The sequence below is a fragment of the Grus americana genome, chromosome 25, assembly GCF_028858705.1.
Source record: "Grus americana isolate bGruAme1 chromosome 25, bGruAme1.mat, whole genome shotgun sequence".
NCBI lineage: Eukaryota > Metazoa > Chordata > Aves > Gruiformes > Gruidae > Grus > Grus americana.
This window is the reverse complement of record NC_072876.1, coordinates 3,070,527-3,090,931: the sequence shown is the minus strand read 5'-3', so window position 1 is coordinate 3,090,931 and position 20,405 is coordinate 3,070,527. Positions and strand designations below refer to the sequence as shown.

At 40.6% G+C, this 20,405-nt stretch overlaps 1 protein-coding gene across 2 annotated transcripts; it reads right to left on the bottom strand.

Moving 5' to 3' along the window:
- Positions 1-71: 71 nt before the first annotated feature.
- RSBN1 (round spermatid basic protein 1) lies at positions 72-20,249 on the bottom strand. 2 transcript variants are annotated; one of them, XM_054803879.1, is made up of 7 exons: positions 19,796-20,249; positions 15,040-15,710; positions 8,022-8,159; positions 7,451-7,593; positions 6,407-6,574; positions 5,343-5,451; positions 72-4,737 (listed from the first exon to the last, which is right to left on the bottom strand). In XM_054803879.1, the coding sequence occupies exons 1-7, from the start codon at positions 20,211-20,213 to the stop codon at positions 4,276-4,278; spliced, it is 2,109 nt and encodes a 702-aa protein (XP_054659854.1). In that variant the 5' UTR covers positions 20,214-20,249; the 3' UTR covers positions 72-4,275. The 2 variants fall into 2 exon arrangements, with proteins under 2 accessions (XP_054659854.1, XP_054659856.1); XM_054803881.1 differs by having other exon boundaries at positions 72-360.
- Positions 20,250-20,405: the final 156 nt, after the last annotated feature.

The window sequence follows — 20,405 nt, the reverse complement described above, 5'->3', positions numbered from 1 at the left end:
ACTAGGAGAGCGCCGAGCCCGGCTCCACCCCCCCCGCCCCAGGAGCCGAAATAACCAACCAGGCAGTAAAGGACAAAATCAGACTTTTTGTTTATTAAAAAAATACTTTACAGGAAAAAATTCTATGCATTCCGTTGGACTATTTTACAAAGAAATAGCTTAACAGTTTGACACTGGTGTACAGTCAGCTACTGACAGAAATGCACCGCGTTAGAGTATTCACACGGAGGCCGGGGCGCTCCACCACCGCGCTCATCCTTCAACCTCTCTGCAACACTTGCTAATGTCAATAAATATACTAAGGCCGCACAAAGCAAACAGTCTTCCAGGCAATTGTACACGTCCTCTGTAGGCAGAGACCTTAGATAAATTAAAACCACAGAAAAGAAGAAAAAAATCGTAGCTGCCAATCAAAATCAAATCAAAAAATCACAAAAACAGCGATACAGAAGTCTCTTTACAGGTTGTACAAGGAAATCGAGCGGCGCACACGTTCCTCTGGGTGCTCGGGTGCCCCACAGACACCTCCCCGGCCCCACGCCACGTTTCTCACCGGGGCACAAGGACGCACAGGACAAGCTTTCGGGGAGAGGGGCCGCTTTCCTGGGAGTAAAGCCGAGCGTTCCCCCCATCTCGCTGCCACCACCTAGCACTCCTCGGGAACTACAGGTTCAGCATCTGCTACTCAGCTGGCCGGGACCGAAAGCGGCAGGCCACGGCAGACTAAGGACTTGAGCCCAGGTCCATGGGAAAAGCTCTGACCCCTGCCTGAGGGGAACTCAACTGCCACATGCAGGAAAACTGGCAGAGCACAGCGGAGAGCCCTTTTTCTGTATGGCGAGACCTATACCTGTGAAAAACGTTGATCAAAAACCCCCTGAGAACACTTCACCGAGTGTCCCACCTTCCTGGAAGAGAGCGTGTCGAGTATCCGCACAAATGACTTGTGGCGTGCCGAAAGGAGAGAGGAAACTGAAGCTAATCAATATTTCATCTTTAAATTGCATTTTGCTAGCCCAGTTCTAGCACAACCGAGCCACTCACCTTTACCCCAATGACATTTTTAATCAATAGCACTTCATTTAAAACAGAAGCCTAAGCCTGAGTTCATATCTCAAAGCTGATCATTTATAGACAGAGCGCTTGGTCAATTAGTGGTTGTCTCCAGCATAAAGCAGGAGTATTTTCTACTTGACTGACACACATACCACAGGGCAGATCCTCGTAAATAGAGAATTGAGGATTTACAGTAACTGACCAGCACATTCACATCTACAAACTGTTCTGCATTTATCCAGGTACTACTGAGAACTATTAGAACAAACCATGAAATTTGCCAAAGTCGTCTTATCTCATTACATAGGCTGTTTTATGAAATCTTTGAGAAATTCAAACACAGCCCACTATTTAACATGAGATATTCAGAAATATTTACTTGGACCTACCCAGAGATTTATTTTGCTCAGCAAATGCTAAGTGACTTGAACTCGTTACTTCACTTCTAAACAGCTATAGCTTATAAAAATCAGTATTCTGCATGTCTTGTTCTGGAAAATGTCACATCTTTCACATCAAGGCATTGGTCTAATTCTGCTCTGTTGTTTTCAGAGCAATTGAAGTGATCTTGGAGCAACGGCTAGACAGTACAGCAATCTGCTGCATAAGCGATCCCTCTCTACTTTACATCCAGAATTGAGGTGGAGTTTGAAAGTAGGATGTCATTTTGGTTAAAGTGTACCAAAGCTGATAGTGTACTTAGGTAATAGGGTGGTTGTTTTTTTTTTTTATAAAGTTTGCTCCTCTCTTCCTCAATCTCCCAAGCATGCTAGAACAGCATCAGCAACATTCAAGTCATTTGAAGATACATTTCTGTATTTAAATCTGACATTAGATATTAAGTTAGTGATTGAACAGAACATAAAGAGCACGATACTCTTGGTCATGTCCCTCCAGCCGAGGAGATAAGCCAGAGTGCTTTCCGGGTACTTTATGCTGTAGTCATAGATTTCACTAAAGCTACAGTTTTGAAAGCAACAGGAGCCACTCTGGCCTTCTTCCTTTACCTGTTCGAAAACATGCCATTAGAATTTACAGAGGACTCCCAAACTGATTCCCCTCCTCATTCTATTTCAACTGTCACTATAAAACAGACAAGTTGGTGAATGGGGGCTCTTGACCTGTTTATTCTGCCTTTAAAGTTGTGTTTGCAGATTCACTGTGGTATCTGCAGATTTGTCAATTCCTGAGTGATTGTATGCAGTGCTGGCTGCCAAAGAACGGCCACCTCATCGATGTACCTCTACTGACACGACCAAAGAATAGCACACGTGAGAAGTGAAATGGGCACTTGGAAGACTAGCAGACTTCGTAAAAAGGAAAGAACACCCTCGGGTAATACGATCTTTGAATGTGAAGGATGAACTGAAACCACTATTGCCTGCGAGGAATTTTACTTTGTACAACCCTTAAAGCTATGAAATTCCTCTCAACATAAAAAGTGGAAAAACCCACCAGAGAACAGACGGCTCACTTATGAACCGGTCTGGGTCATCTAGAATTTCTGCTAAGATTAAATTACACCCCTGCATGAATCACATTACTTTTCATCATAAAAGCTTTCCATTCTAACACCTTATTTACACAGATTACTAAACAAGTCACTACCACTTCAATCTGTAAATTAGTTTTAAATTGAAATATTTCCTAGTCCTCATTTTTGTACCGAAGACAATACATACATACACATAAGGAGTAATACAGGTTCTAACTAATCACTGCAGTATCTTCTGATGATTATTTTTCTATCAGTTTAAAATAGTGACCTCTACACTGAGGTGCTAATATGTATATAAAAGCCTACACAAACAATATTGCACAAAGTAAGATTTATAATAGAGTAACATATTTTAGAGACCCTTATAAAGAGAAGAGTAATAATTGATATTAAAAAGATGCATCCAGAACTAACACAGCATCTTTGCTTTTGTCTAGTCTAACATAGCGTTTCAACTCTTTCCTACCCCAGTGAGGATTAGAACAGATGAAGTTATCTGGAGACAGCTTAAGTTGCACCAAAACCCAACTTGTACTCTAAGTGTGGGGAGGGGGAAGGGACAGGACTTCTCCTTTTGATGACTGGAAAGGGTGGTAATAAATGGGGTGAGTGAAAGTCAAGTACAGATTACACGTTAACATCCAGAAATATTGAAAGATTGTTTAAAAACCGTTGATAGCTGACACTACATATTTAGCACGTGCCACTGATTTTTCCACAGTACCTGGGCACCCAGAAGCTACACATGGAAACAGCAGTCCAATGCCATAATACATTTTATTGTGAAATAGTAATACAGAACTTCCTAGAATAAGGACAGCCTTACTGTGTAAGTCAGTTACCAACTCAATGCTAATATATTAAGTGCATCAGTACAAGGGAAAGTGTGGTTCCATCGGACACATGACGACCTGATCAAAACAAGCTGCCAAGTTGGTTAGTATTTTAAAGCCTTAAAGTGCTCAAAGATAGCAGTTTCCTCCACAAGACTACCAATAGGTTCTCTAATTTTGACACTAGTATTACTCATGTTCAGGGAAGATGCATTTTGGAAGCAAACCCCTCACACCAAACAACATAAGCAGTGCTATGGAAAGTGTTAGGTCAGTAAGTCATTGCATTTCAACAGGATCAGACACTTTCTTCAGTTAATTTTACAGATCACCTTTGTAGGAATTGTAAGTAGAAGAGATTAATTTCTATAGCTTGTATATAAACCCAACTCATATATAAACCAACATGTCAAGAACAGACATACCAAAAATTTCACAAATCATCAAAAGTGCTGTGCTTTCTCTTTTTTTTTTTTAAGCAATTAAAATGAGATGGGAAAGTCACTTTGCAAGTCTTCTACAAAAGCATCGCTTTCTGGTGAAGATCAGAGATAAAGTAAAAGTAGGGAAATAACACCGACCAATATAGTTGAGTCATTTTATGTTCCTGGAGGAATTTCATTCTGACTTTGAGGAGATATTCAGTATCTCTTTACTTAAACAGAAAGAAGTGGTAGACCACTGTTACAGGTTGTACTAAGGGGTTAAAATACAACTTGAATTTTGCATAATCTGTGTAAAAAAGATATGCTTGACATTTTGGAATGTCACCTTTCTCTATAGAATTATAGGCAAGATTTCTCCAATAAAACATAAGCCAGTTATAAAACTATAACTTCACATCAAAATTTTAAAAAGTTGTTAAAAAAATGTTTGATTATATACATATCACACAGAAGAGCCTGCATGATCCTGTGGATTGTGTTGCTGATCAGACTCTATTTTAAAACCTGGAAGGGGCTGGGCCACCTGATCTGGTTGCACAAGTCCTGATATTGAAGACACAGAGGAGGAGAGCACCCCTGTCGTAAGCTGCATTTCTATACCTGGTTCTTCAGACTCTATTTTTACACTCACACACTGGGGTTCACCTTCTGGCTCTGTCTTTCCAGGAACACTACTGTTCAAGCTTGAATTGCTTTCTGCATTTTGAGGAGTCTCCCCCACAGGGTGATATTGTTTAAGTCTTATGTGCCAGGCTAAGCTGCAGACTGCTGACACTGTTTTGAACTGATGAATGACATTTCTAGGGATGAAGTAGATGTCATTGTCACACAATTGAATTCTAGCATAGCGAATGCCTTCCCGTCTCATTTGGTTTAGTTTGGCTTCATCCACCCATTGAACACACTGAGAGAAGGAAAGATGGTAAAGTTAGTGGTATACTCTGCTTAAACAATTCAGTATCCACCTATTTTCAACGTACTTTGTGTCTAAATCCGAATGTTTTGGTTTAACAGGTAAAACTTCAATTTTAAATGAAAACTGGACTTTCTAAATATAGTTTATCTAACATGCATGTCTTAGGACAATGACCAGTTAAGAGCATTCTACAGTTACAGTTGAAAACAGCAGGCTCAACATGAAGCTGCATTGTTTTGGCTGCCAGGGCTGAGTTTAGATGCCTTCACCTCCTAACACAACATCAGTATATTAGAAAAAGCAGAAACGGGCATATATGACTTCTTAATCAACTTCTAATTGTTTCTATAGCACATATCATGACTCACAGCATAAATCCCAGCTTGGTGGAAAGGAAAAGCAGTTGAATCATTGTAAAGTCCATTCCAACTGCACTACTCTACTCGAAACATGCGAAGGGAAATTGCCCAAGAGAGCTGTGAACTGAGGGCCACTGAGGATGCAAAAGGGCTGGCAATATAGCAAACCTGAAATCTGTCAGAAGCTACTTCCAAAACGCTAAGAATGAGCTGTCACTAGGAAAGATTCAGTACCTGCGACACTGGAGGTTCATGCAGGTCCAACTGAAGTCTCTGCACAACATCAGTGAAGTCCTCAGCATGAAAGCAAACCACATCTTTGGTTATACGAGGCTGGTCACTCCTAGAAAAAGATGAGAATTCCAGGAATTTTTGAAAAATTTGAGTTACAGAGAATTACAGCTCTTTCCAGCAGACAGTTTCATCAAACCAACAACCTACTTCAGTTTTACACTGGGCATGAAGTCTCATCACTTCTCAGTACATGTATTATTTTGAAAAGGAGGTACAATTGATAGATTTCTCTTCTATTTTACTTCTTTCCTGATGCATGCCCAACAGAAGTCATGTTTTCATGGACAAATACTGTACTGAAATGTCTGAGAACTAGGTTCAAATTACCACTACTAAAGTTCTCTGCATGTTCTAGGAACCACAATTTGCCTCAATTCTTCCACTCTCTAATTACACAGAATAATACTGTATTAAAGGAAAAACAGACTAACTCTGATGCCAAAGCAATGAGGAGCTGGGGTTTACTCAATGGCTGTGAATTAGAATAAAGGAAGTTCTGGCATCTTTTATTCATATGAAAATCTATTGCTAACGATGCTATCCAACTCCTACTGTAATTGCTAGAAATAACAATGATGCAAGTCTAGTTTCTGTGCAAGGTTAACAACAATGTCCTGGATACATGACATGAGAAAGCACTGTAGCTATGAAGTTATCTACACTGAGTTCTTAGATTACCATTACAGAAGTTAGTATTAATATACATATTCAGGAAAAGAACAATCACAGGTGATGGTCCAGGCATAGTATCTTAAGGCTTATTTTGTATGTCACAAATTTTCTGCAAACTGCTGTTACAATTTTTCCACTGCCTGAAGAAGAGGGAAAAATACTAGGCATATAGCTTGTGTTTTTCAAGCTCTAGACAGCATTTATCTCATTACAGGATTCAAAGAGTTTCTTTGATTAGGCTTGTTTTCCAAGGAATTTTCTTTTTTTTTTTTTAAGAAAATGTTCAGAATTACCCCCTCCTACTAGGATAGTCACATTTTGGTGGCACTTACCATTCCCCGAACTGTACAGCCTTCAGAACACCTACAGCAGCTGTACTCTGCCAGTCAAACCCTTGACCCACATGATCAGCATGAGCTCTTGTTCTGTCTTCAAACAGAACCTCACGGGGCTCACTGGTCCGAGGTAGGTACTGGAGATTCTTTATTTCGTTCATTGACCTACAACGTGATAAAAAGGCATACTAAAAAAGGTTTCAGACTACTCAAAAAATAAATACTTGTATCAAAATAATCTTAGACCATTGTGTGCTGCAGGCTTCAAAAATCAAAGACCAAAGCACTCCCCTCCAATTTCTTCTAGGTGTATATTTGACAATAAAAGATTGAAACAAACACAGCAAAGTACAAATCAGGCTGTGAGATCAAACTTTATAAAACAAATCCAATCACAAAAAAAATTTTTTTGTTCACTTGTGCTGAAAGAATTCTTCCAGGAATTTAACGGAACGTAAAATAGAGCTATTTTAACAGATACAGAAGTTTAGTTAGTTTGGAGTACGTCCAAAAATTCTGCCTGAAATTACAATTAAAATATGCTTCTTTATCTCCCAAAATTTGCTCTATAGAATGCTATCTTTCTCAGTAAGTACATATAGACACATCATTTCCTGAGAACGCAAACAGTATTACAAATGCTTTAGCACTAACATTAAAATGCAACATGAACCGTGTAAGGATCTCTGCTGTTTTAGAGCATTTCACCTGCCCCCCCCACCAGATTAGTTCTTGCCACAGAAATAAGATGAATAAAATAAGTCTCCTGAATGATAATAAAAAGAGGTTTCAATCTTAAGAAAGCACTGATCTAGGACATACTACTATGAAAAGTGGTGACACAAAACAACCATCACAAGTGACATATTTGTCTTATCTACTAAGCCAACTTGAAACAGAAATGAAAGTGAAAAATTTAAATCTGTGAATTAGCCTTCTGAAGGACTAGTTACACAAAGTATTTCGGTTTTGTTCTCAAATCTAACACAGACATAACTGCAATGTTTTACCTTTAATACAGAAAGGAAAACAAAACATTACCGGCGCCTTTTGAATGGCGATTTTGGCATATCAGCTGTTGGGATCATCTGCTCTCCTGGTCTCACCCACATTATGGGGCCATCATCGCTTTGTGACCTGCACTGAAGTCTGAGACTAGAAAGCGTACCCCAGGGCAAAGTCATCTAAAAGAAAACAAAAACAAAACAACCCACAAAACACACATAACACAAAACACTGGGTGAGATAGAAAAATTAAATGATGCCTTTGGTAAAACTGGTTCAAATTTGCTGTCAAAAGAATTGCATAGAAACTAAAATAAGTTTGAGGGGTAAAATATATTCCAAGCTAACTTTATCAAACTTTGGGTTTAGGGAAGTAAATTATTATGTAGTCTATACATTTATATGATAAACTATATTTAATTTTCTAATTCTTTACACACCAACAGCTACCTAATTCAGTACCTTTCATTCAGACACACGAAAAACCATACCTCTGTAGCCCAAACAAAAATACTTATTGTTTCTAATTACTTGGAAATATATGCTACTTAGTAATTGTTTAATTTTCTATAGCACTCTAAACAAAACACTGCAAGTTACTGCTTACTCTGAGAAATGGAGATTCTTCTAACATATCTAGAAATTCTGGGAAGTAGTCCCCAACTTCTTCATCCACTGCTCCAACAAGACTGATCTGTCGCATTGGTCCTGCTCTGTAGGTTCCACAGCAGTACGTTCGATTGACCTGAGTGGCCAGAAAGGAAAAGACAATACCACTGCAGGTTTAGTTCTGTTACAAGAAGGTAGAATTGATTAATATAACAACAGCTGAGATGAATCTTGGACTCATCTACATCTGTCTCATTAGACATGCCTTTGGGAATATGCACAGAAACTGTTTAGAAGAGATGCCCATAGGCTCTACCAAGAGAAAAGAACTCCTGTCTGTATTACTGATAGGAAATACTTCTAAAGTTTGAATAATAGCAAGTTAGTATTTGACTAACTCAGGAACAATTCAACACTTCCAGGCTGACTTCAGAAAACCACCATGCAAAGTTTCATTGTGACTCAGGCTTTCACCAGCAAGCTAAAACTCTCTACTAATTTGTGCAGTTGACTGTTGCTTCTACATCTTCAACTGTATGCTATTGAAGTATGTGCGTTTTTATTCCAGCCATGTTCTAGAGGTCTTTCCCCTATGACTGCAGTAAAAAAACCTAGATGTCCTTCATGCAATGGTTCTGATAACATTGTTAGAGTGTATACATAAAATTGGACAAAAAATTGAGGAAATGAGCAGTCTAGCTAGAAATCCAGTGGTCAGGTATACATTTCAGTGATCACGTACAACAATTTTAGTATTAACATTTGCAATATAACCTGCTGTCACTGCTGTGGCCAGAAACGCTTTAATCACACTTACAGCTTTTTGACATCCTCTGTAGCACAGACTGTCCCACTTCCCCAGGTCATCTGGAAGCTTTTCTTGCCAATTGCCTGTTACCAGCAGAGACGCAGTGGCAAGACTCCAGTGTTCCCTAGTCTCGTCCTATGGACTGCAGCTGTAGCATGCCATATGGCCAAAGAATAGGTTGTGTGTAGAGGCAGCAGCTCCTCAATCTTAAAAGATCACAGATTCTGCCATAATTAGTCTTGTATACTCAGTTGTGTCTGAGCCCCAACCTTCCATCATTCTTCAACAGACTCTCTACATTGATCAAGTGGTTCCAGTGGTGAAAAACTACAACCAATCTCCCTGGCTAAGCAGTGGGACAGGCACAAATGGTACATTTGCAATTGTATAGTCATGTACAGAAAGTGTGATGCCTTTTATAACTCCATTTACAGAAATAAGTATGAAGCAGCTTACTATTTAGTTTTTCTAGTTTTAAGTTTTGCAGTTTAGCCAACAAACTAGATGTAGTTAAACTACTCTATGAAGTTGTTAAAAGGTAAATTTAGAGAGACTAATAGAGCAAAAGTAACAGCTACTGCTGCAATTTTATCCTCTAGCAGCAGCCATAGATATTTAGCTTCTTAATTATAGGAGTTCAGCTCACTCCTATTTCCAGAGTCCTCCTTTCTTTAGCTTTGTATATATGCAGTTGGCAGTTCTGCACTGATTACACACACTTACATTTTAATTAAAAGCTAACTAGCAGCCAAAGAGGACTTCACATATAGCTTTACTCCTCAGCCCTAAGCCAAGTGCTGCACCACATCACCTCTACCTGCAGATGTAGAAGTTTACACCTTAAGTCACTCACAGAACCTCACTGTGCAGCTCAAGCACCTCACCTTCAACTCCATCAAAACCAGCAGCAGCTGCTGAATGAGCATATACAAACTTTTGGGGTTGACCATACGGATTTTATGAACCGGGCACTATCTTCAGAAGCTGTTAATTCCTTTTGGCTCTTGCCCTAAGAGAAAGGTAAGCCCCCAAATTCTATTAGAACATTACTGGTAAAGGTTCATATCTAACATCACTAAAGTGGAACGATTTCACCAGCTAGCTAGAATGCAATTCAGAGCAGTAGTGTTGGAAAACCATAGGGTTAGTCTACTTCTGTGCACCTATGGGCAAACTAGGACTGAAATGCTCCGGTTCCTCAGCCAGTTAAGTTTAACTGCCTGGCACTATTGAAGTGGAGAAAGACTACTTCCAGATGAGGTTTGCTCTATTGAAACCACCTGTGGACAGTCACTAGTATTTCACAGGTGTTTGTCCCAAGTTAAAATGAACTATAATACCATATACAGGTTTTTTTCTTTGTAATATTTTCAAAGGGAATGAAAAACCAGAAGCTTTAACTTTTTTTTAATGCATTGGAATGCAATGAAAAAATAGAAAAGAATTCAAGAGCTATAAAAGAGACACTAGAAATACTTTAAGGAAATCTTGGATTTCAATGTTTTGCTAGCTTTTAATAGAACTTAAAGAAATATACACAGTTGAGAATTAAAACTAGGATCAGTTTACACTGGAAGTACGTACCAACTCATGGCAATCTCCAGCAGGCTGGACTATTCATCTCAAGCACCTCAATCACAGGGAAAGTAGTCTACTGGTTTAACATGCTGTAAAAAAATTCTTTCACATACAGTTTCTCTCACCCTTAACTCCCCCAGAGCAGCACAAATACTAATACGACTGGTTAGGTTAGTGGTCTCAAGAATATGGAGTATGCTTCTTGTATGTAATAACAAGCATGGTCATGACCATCTAGAAGAACAGGCATCATACTCATGGGACACTAAGCCACCCAACTGTAAAGGAAGACCAAGTAACCTGCTTGCTGCACCTTCTTGCAAACTACTTTGACCTTCCATTTGCCAAGCACTCTAGATGCACTCTTAACAGCTTTACTGTTAACTAGCTCTTAATTTCATCTCCTCACTTTCACAGCCACCTTCACACATCTCTCTTCAGGGAAGAAAAATGAGACTATGAAATACCTGAAGTCACTTTGTTATATCCACTCAGACCTTTCTCAAAGTTTCTTATTTTTGTTTTAAGTTCAGTTCTTGTTCAGGAACTTAGCCCAGGTCATTCCAGTTTACATGGCTGTCAGAAGTTAATAACTTATTACCACAGCACCTTCATTGCTATAATTTGTTCGCTATGCTTCTTCAAAAAGATTAGTGGATCATATGAGTACTAACTGCCACTATCTACGGATCAGATCACGCACTATCTTCACTGTTGTATAAGGACCATCAGGCTAGTAAGACCACTCAGGTGTCCTGTGCCCTTTCAAAAGGGCCAAACAGCCATCACTACCCTATGCATCCCCTACTCTATACAGTATCACACTAAAAGTGAAGTTATAGGCATATTTAAAATTAGCTCTTCAGTGTTCATCAAGACATTTTATAGCATGTGCCTATCTGTTTCCCACACTTGAGTGAGAGCAGGAGTAGACAGCATCAGTATTTCCTGTAGAAGTTACAGATCTGGTCTTTGCATATTGCCAAGAATTCAGACCCTTGTCTCCTGAAAGGTTAAGCAAGCAGCATACCTCTGTAGGTTAAGAAAAGGATATACAGATGAGGCATAAGCTTGAGACAAATGAGGTTAAGTTTCAGAAGTTTCTAGTTGCAAGAAAATCATGAATCAGTTGACAGCAACAGTATTTTAATATGTCAAATCCGCTATAAAACCAACCACGCTAACACTTTGCTACAAGGAAGAAAGAACTCAAGAAGGCTCACGATTGACAACAGAAGGAAAGGAGGACAGTGTGACATGCCATTACAGCAAGGGTTGCGTGTTTGACCAAAACTTGTCAGATATTTCAGTAAGACCATCGGGTATTATTTACATGGCTTAAGTGATAAAACAAATTAAGTTTGCAGTAAAGATGCACAATTTTTCCATTTCATACTTTGATAGCTTCTGTTAGAAAAGAAACTGCCCTTCCGGAATAAGAGACCTTTTTCCAGTAGTGAGAAAAGAGAAGACGGGACAGACAACCAAACTGTGATATGGTTCATTAATCAAAGCTATCAGGAATAGAGTAACCTTTTCTGACAGTATGTTGCAGGAGTAGGAAAACTTATCCTATTATCACCTGAGGGCTGCTTCTCCCACCTCCTTCCCAGAGGGAACAGCAGCTTACACAAAACCTACTTCCCCCAACTCTTTCCTGGCCTGTTCCTAGGATCCTGCTCCTTGGGGGCAGTTTAACTGCTCTTTGAACTGATCAGGCAGCTGAGCAATTTCTTCTTTGAAAAAAACAGAAGTTGCTTTTCAAGTCTAGATATATTCCAATTCACTGAGTAGACCTAGAAGCAGTTGTACTGGAACAATTGATAGGGAAAATGAGAGTTCATTCTAGCTGCATTGCTAAGAACTTTCAAACCAAAGTATGCCCTTATGTGAAGAAAGCTTACAAATTACTGTTCGGTGATTTGAGTCTTGAAAGCTCTTAGTCCAAATGAATAGCTCCGAACTAAAGCTCAGCTTTAGCACTAAAGTATTCCAACAAATGAACCAGAGCCAATGCAAGCAAAAAAAATCCAGAGAACATTAAAATGCTTAAGCATTTCAATATACAGAAACCAAACAGTTATACTACAAATACACATTGGAGTGCTTTGTGATAAACATTCAATTTACATTGTCCTCACTGCCCTGAGAACAAAGGAATTCACCTTGCAAATGAGTTAATTATCACTAGATTTCTATGAAGTCTTCCAGATTAAAGTCCTTATTTTGAATTGGAGACACTTCCTACTAAAATTCAGTTTGTCTAAAAAGGTACACAAACAGCTGAAAGTTGTACAAGCCAAAGGTCACATTAATGTTCAGTTAACTTGCAGTTTACAGATCAAAGTTTGATTTCTTGACACCAAGTCTCCAGGACTCAAGACTACCTAATGCTCAAAATCCCCTTGCCACAGTATAGCAAACAAGTTCATGCATACAGAAGGTTCAACCTAGAACAGAGGTGACTTAGTTTTGAGTATCTTCAATTAAAATGGGTATTACAGCACACAACAATACTGTAGCATGCTTAATCTACAAAGGCATAACTATAAAGCGCTTTTGTATTGTATAATTTCTCATACTGGACAGTCCAAAAATGAAGCTTAGCCAATCTGTTCATTCCTCAACATTGCTGCCAAGGAACAGCAGTAAAAAGCCAGACTTATCCTCCCCATGCTCTCTTAAGCAGGGCATTTTAGCCTTCTCTATTTAAAGATAAGCTAGCTTGCAAAACTTGAGTTTTAGCAGCATGCAGCTACCATAGTTGAATTCACCATCAATTTAAATGCATAAATTTTAAACTAGATCCTTTAGCATCACCTATATTCTCTGAAAAATCCTATTTCAGCTGTCTTAAGACTTGTGAAAACTATACTTCTCTGTTTGCTCAGTGTGTGAACCATACTAACATACTTCAGCCAGACAGGATTAACTAGGTCATGCTGAAGCTGGGTTGAGAGATGTGTTTTAGACCAAATGAATCTTATGTCATGACTCAATCTTAATCAAGTTTAGACAGCACTTAAAATAGAATTAATTGAAATGCCAGCACAGACTATAACCCAGTAAAGCCTCTTATTTATTACCATACATTCCGCACATATGTATTTATACTATAAAGCTATTCATGCTCACAAGACAGACATTCACCAAGAAACAGTAAAATTGTTAAATATCCAATTGGCACTGTTTAGCCATTTTAGGGGGTAATCACATACTCATACATAAGTAAATTAGAATGTAATCATGATGTCAAACTAGATAAATCACTAATACAGAAGACTTTAAAACCTAACCTGTGGACAAGTTTCACATCTGCAGAGCACGGGTGTGTATTGTGCAAAAGTGTTCTTGTTGATAGCAGCAGTTTGCACACTCACAGAAACTGTTTTTGGAGTACTATGTACTCTGATGCAGCTCTGTCAGCGCAAAGAATTACTTAAACCAAGAAATAGAAGTTGGTTTAAACCAAGTGCTGCAGCAGCTATTAATTGTCAAGCAAATTTATAAGCTAAGTACCAGAATTACTAATTTAATGGTATCTATGATAAACACCAGAAGGTATTCAAAGACACTGTAACTGACCATGCAGTAACTTTCTGTCAAGTAGTAACTGTTTTTCCAATGCAAATCTTGTTTAGAAGCATTCGGTAACTTTGGGGAGATCCAGACAGCCCATTCACAAGCATTACCATTTCAAAATCTCTTGCTAAAGAAGGTCTGTTCCAACAGCACTGAAGTGCACTCCACTACAGAGTTTCAGGTTTTTCCTTCCAACAGGTGAACCAGTAAAAGTAACTGAGGTCTTGAACAGAGACTTTAAAAGCAAGCAGCAGTTTGGATCGGTTCTCAGACTAGACTAAGCAGGGAGAGGTTTTATTCCATCTGAACAAGTTTATCAAATCTGTATGTTCACAGATGACTCTTCTGATCAAGCTTAGAAGTTAAGTGCAAGGGGTTTTCACATGGGAATCCTGAAGTTAGCTTCATTTATTGTTGCATCCATTTAAGTTACATGGAAATAGTGTTTGAGAATTTAAGCTAGTTTAAGCCTACTATGAAAATCAAGATAACATATAAAATTAAAGCCTTTTTCAAAGGCAACTGAAAAGTTATTCTAACCATATCTCTGAAGTTGGAAAGTTTAAACAACACCCAGTATCACTGATAGAATAAAACTTAAAACACAAACTTATGTCTTGTGAATGACATATTGAAACCTGCAAAATAATGTCACTGCAAAAAACCCACATCTATTGACTAGAAAAAGCAGTGTTAATATTTGCAATCAATACAACTCTTAATACAGACCTGCCTATTGTTTTAAACTATCTCAGTGTTCTCCCAAGATCAACTGAAAGTCTGCAAGAAGATCAGTGCAGATCTTTCTACGGGACATGGTTAGCAGTGTCTGAAACGTGATTCGCCAGCTACCAGTGGGCACATCAGAGCTTTAAGCGGAAACAGGAATAAACAGCACAGCAGTAGCAGTCCCCGACATCATCTTTTTTCATCTGCTTAGAAAAAAAAAAGCTTGTGCCTCCCCATTTTAGGCCATCCCTGCTCCAGATTAATGAAATCAATCAAATCTAGGTGTCGTACAACTTTTATGCCTTTAAACAGTTCTTACCTGAGAGTGAAAATTTGAAATTGTTGTTGTTTCAATGTCCTTCTTGCCCAAAATTTCCATTTTCACTGGAGTGTTAGGAAAGTTAAAAGCAAAGTAATCCAGGAAGTCTGGTAAATAAGCAGCTGCTCCATGTACTATGGCTAAAGCATAGTAAGCTGCATTTTTATCATTTTCACTGAATGACAACGCAAGAAACTCTTCTGCAAATCTCTCCATCTCCACTGGAGACAAAAATGAGAGTTCATCCATGTAAGCATGAAGGACCAGAGCACCACCATTGGACTGATGTTCTTCATGAATGAAGTTACTAAATTTCGTGCCAGTTTTCAAGAAGCTGCTGCGAACAGAATGCTCCTGGTGTGTCACAAATGGTGTTTGTACTCCCTGGGGTATTCTATATTCCTGCATACCCAAATTCAGTCTGCAGAGCTGCTCATCCTTCAGATACCTGAAGGATTCCTTGTTCATTTCTAAGTTATCACACTGTCCTTGAGACAGAGTCTCCTTGTCAATGCGAGTGAGTCCAGCACACACTGTCTGCACTTCTTTGTTGTACATCTTCAAGCGTTTTCCCCTCATATCTTCCCGGTGTTTCTTTTTCTTTTTTTTCTTTATCTTCTTCATAATAAGACTGTCAGCTCGCTGGGTTTTGCCATTTTCATCTGGAGTTTCTGGCAGCAACAATAAAGAGAAGATTAGAGTTCTGTAGTTGCAGCATATTCACCCAAAAAGAATTAAGACATCTCATTTGCTAAAGCTATCTATTCCCAGGAAGACTGACCAATAGTAATACCTTGACTTTTGACTTACAAGACTTAATTATACAACAAAAAATGCAGTACATCTGGTTATTATGCAAAGAAAGCCTTGGATTAAGGAAAGCTTCCAAAACTCAACCTTAATATTTGAGAAATATTTCAATTTTAAATAGATTTATTAGAGTACCTTTAAAACAAGTCCCTATTTCAGAACATCTATAATTAAGTACCTTAAGAACTTCTGACATTTAAGGCAGTGCCATGCAGCGGAAGAGGATAAGCAAGTATGCATAACATTTAAACATTAAGGCTTTCATTACAAAACACTTCCCTGATTTTGGATACGCAATATAGAAGAAAAATAGAGTGCAACTGAAGAGGTACAAGCATTATTGACATTTAAAAGTAAAAATATTTAAAGCAGTTAGCTTTCTGGCCAAAAAAATAAAATCTTAGACTACTGATCTTTCACATTAAAGCTTAGAACTGGTATTTCCAAATACTGAAGATACTGTTAAACAAAACTAAGTTTTCGTATCAAGCTGAGCACACACTTTTGGTAAAGTTATATGTAAAGCCATTTTTATAATGTGAACAGTTAGCATCTAGTTTTGTCATGGAATTTTATTATACATTAATACATGATCTTTTATCTGACACTTAAAGTCCAAAAAAAAGATTTTAAAAGGTGGCACTGTTCTCACAGCCTGCCTCATTTGTGGCTCCTACGCCAGTTACCAGATTGGACAAAGCACAGCAGAAAGCAAAGTACCTGGTGAAAGACATCGTCCTGACCATTTTTAATCCCTATTATACATCTGCCCTATTAGACTGGTGATAGACTTCGTAGCTCTTAAACACTACGCCAAGGCACCGAGTCCTCAGCTCGTGGCTTGCTGAAAAGTCCCAAATGAACACTGATTGGTACAGATGGAATACAGTAGCCACACGCTAACCTGTCTAAGAACAGAAAGGATCCAAATCATCACATCCACATCTTCAGCTATCTTTTGCCAGTCTTGTAGTTAACTATTCAGTTAATTCAGAGCTAGAAATTAAGAGGTTGTTGGGTTTTTTAAAGGTTATTCGGCCTGTAAAAGGCTAAAGGCTGAGAGATAAAATGTAAAGAAGCAGTTGCATCAGGCAAAAGGTAATAGTTTTTATTCCTAAAAGATGAGCAATTAAAACTAATTCAAATAATATTTAGCAATTGCAACGGCAGTTAGAAATCTTGATGGTCCAGCTGTTAAAAAACTCAATTGCCAAGACAAGATTTTAATCTTGCCTGAATCAAAGAACTATTTCATGCCAACAATGCACATAAAGCTCTCAGAGTCATATTCCCAGGATAGCTATGGGGATCAGAACAATCTGCTGCTGAAGGTAACATCTGACTAGAAGATGCAATAACTGAAGTTTTTCAGTTTCCCACAGCACAGGGCTTTGTGCTAACAACATTTCCATTCTTTTTCTGCAAAGCTATCAAATTTGTATTCCCTCTTTTTTTTCTCTTGCAGCACTTGAAGTTAAAGAAAAATCATGTTACACCGACCTATGAGAAAAGGTGTAACGATACATAACATGCATCTTCAAGTTATTTGGTCTAAATTTAACTATATCATTACTAGTTTGGTCACAGAGCTCTTCAGCAAAGATGGTTCACCTTCATAGCAGCCTGGTGTAATGACCAGAATTACTCATGAAGCAAAGAGAGTTGATTGCTTCATACAATCGTCTTTGGACCTGAAATACAAGTTTTCGCAGTACTGCTGTTAGCCTTTACAAAGAGCAACTGCCCTTATTTTTATATTACAGCTAGGGAAACCAGGAAAAGAAAGGTGGCATCACTTGTTTTGATAAGTCAACTGAAACAGTCCTTTGACTATGCTTTTCTGGAAGTCTCAGAAGTTAAGCATGCATAAGCTTACTCAAACACTAAGCTGCCAAGTATAGATACTGCCTTACTAACTGCAATGAACATACTAATCACACAGAAGATCTTTGTTCTGGTGGGACCAGAGATTCCAAGCTGAAACTAAACAAGAATTTCATGCCACCGCTGAGCTGCTGGGAATACTTCTTTGTAGATGCTTCTAAGTTAATCTTTGGTTGTTAAAGGCATCTTATTTTAAGCATTTCTAATTTTAGATACAGTTTAAAAACCTTAGGCATGCACCAGTTTTAATTCAGAGTATCTTCCTGTTTGAAGATGTTCCCTAATAGCAGACATACATCTTGCACTCTTTGCATTTTGGAACTTCCAGTGAACACTGGTCTATTTTCAGGATAAAAGCTATCCTGGCCACTGAACACTACAGTGAGAGTAACCTCTGTGTTATGCAAAGCTAGACAGTGACATTACAGTAATGCCTGACAATCTTGAAGGAAATATACAGTTTTAATTATTCCTTTAAATAAATGGAAAGCCTCCTGTACCTCGAACACAAAGAAAGCTATAGCCAGGTCAAACTACAGGCTCCCATAGTGAGGTAGAGCAGCAGCACCAGTAACTCAGCTAGTCTAAAACTATTAGACTTCATGTAACCAAACACACTAGTATCACTATTGAACAGCAAAAACACTCGAGATGTTGTCACCTGTGGCCAAAGATAAGAATCACAGTCAAAGAAACAGGTAGTTTAATTAGATTGTACATAGAAATAAGAACTGAAAGACAGGAAGAAAATTCCAGCCCCATCCAAAACCCACTACATATACAGTCTAGGACAAGTATTGAAGAGCTTCAGACTTTCAGGTTGCAAACAGCTTTCCTTTGCAAATCTGGAATTCAGATACTTTTAACAGTGTTTAAGCCTTCATAAAAAAAGGCCTCATTTGATTACTGGGTTAGGACTGACATACTGTGACACTCCCAATCTACCAAGACATTCTACTGTAGCTTTATATTAATCAAAGTTTGATATTTACAATCCAGTAGCTTTTATAGTCATTATTCAAATGCAGTGGTTTAGAAGCTTAAAACAGTAGTGAAAAGTCTCTCCCCGTAACACTTTTGCCCACTCTTAAGACTATCTACTATCTAGAGTGTACACTACAGACCTAACTTTTGTGAGCATGTGCATCTTTGGTGCAGTACCTTCACATGTACTCCTGAAGTATAATTCACAATATAGTATCTTTATTACAGAAGCTTTTGTAGTTACTTTCTTTCTACATTGCTCTCACCAAAAGGCTTTTTACTATCACAAAATTGTGAGCAGAACTAAACTGTCATTCTGTACTGTTTAAAAAAAAAACCCAAACACCTCCCACCCTCCCTCCCAAAATCCAGAGACCTTTTGGCCTTCTTATTAGAGAAACCTCAGGGCACTTATTTAAAAAAATAAAAATAAAAAAACCCAACGCTCACGAAACAACAAAAAGAAACCAATAACACAGCAGCTTCTCGGTTCTAGTAAGCGTTAGTACAGCACAGGAGGAAGAAAGCTTTACTATCATCAAAGCACTTCATTTTGAACCTGCGAGGATGGTGATTCTGAACAGCAGCAGCACTGCCGTGCGAGCAGCACCACCAGCGCTCCGCTCCTCGCCCGCCAGCCCACGGCTGGGCTCCCGCTGCCCCGCACACCTGGGCTCCGTCCTCAGCGGGAGGAGCGCCGTGCCCCGCTACCACAGCGAGCGGCGATAAGGACTACTAAATCCACGGTCTGCTCACGCTACCTCGCACACCTCCACACGAACACGCACAGGACAGCGGCCAGCATTTTCCTCCGCTCCCGCCTTCACCCGGGCGAGCGAGGCCGAGCGAAGAGCTCCGCCGCACCGCACTGCTCCGCCGCCGAGCCCGGCCGGCCAAGGCAGGCGGTGTGCGAGGCCGCCGCCGAGGGACGTGGCGGGCGGGCTCCGCCGGGCTGCCGGAGGCGATCCGCGCCGGCCGAGGGGCCACCAGGCGCCCAAGGCGGGCGGCAGCCCGGGTGCGCGGGCGGCAGCCGGTCAGCCCCGCCGCTCCCCCCCACCCCGCCGCCGCTGCTGCTCACCTCGCTTGCTGGGCCGCCCGGCTGCCCCGTCCGCGGGGCTGCCCCGCCTCGCCTTCTGCGGCTGCCCGACGGCCAGGCGGCCGGGCTCGGGGCCGGCGGCGGGGCGATGCCGGTGGTGGTGGTGGCGACGCTCCTCGAGCGCGGCGGGCGGCGGCAGGCTCAGCGGGGAGAAGGTGAAGAGCCCGGCGGCGGCGGGCAGGCCGGGCAGGGCGGCCGGGGGCAGCGGCTCCGCCGGGCCGGGCCCCGCCAGCAGCTGCTGGCTCAGCCGGGCCCGCTTGCCGCCCGCTGCCTCGCCGGGGGGACCCCGCCGCCGCCGCCCGCCGCCCCGAGGCCGGCCGGGCCGGTCCCCCGAGGGCAGCGGGGGCGGCTCCTCCGGGGCCCGGGACACGGCGCGCACTGCAGCGACCTGCGCAGCCATTTCACAGTCTCCCTCACACACATTTAAATGGCCCGAGCGCCAGCCGGCACTGCGCAGGCGCCGCGCGGGGCACCCTGGGAACTGTAGTTCGCTGCCACGCGCCGGGAAATGTAGTCCGCCCGAAAGCGCATGCGCGGGTCGCTGCACGACCGGCCGAGGCGGGCGGTGCGGGGAGCTGGTCACGTGCGCGGG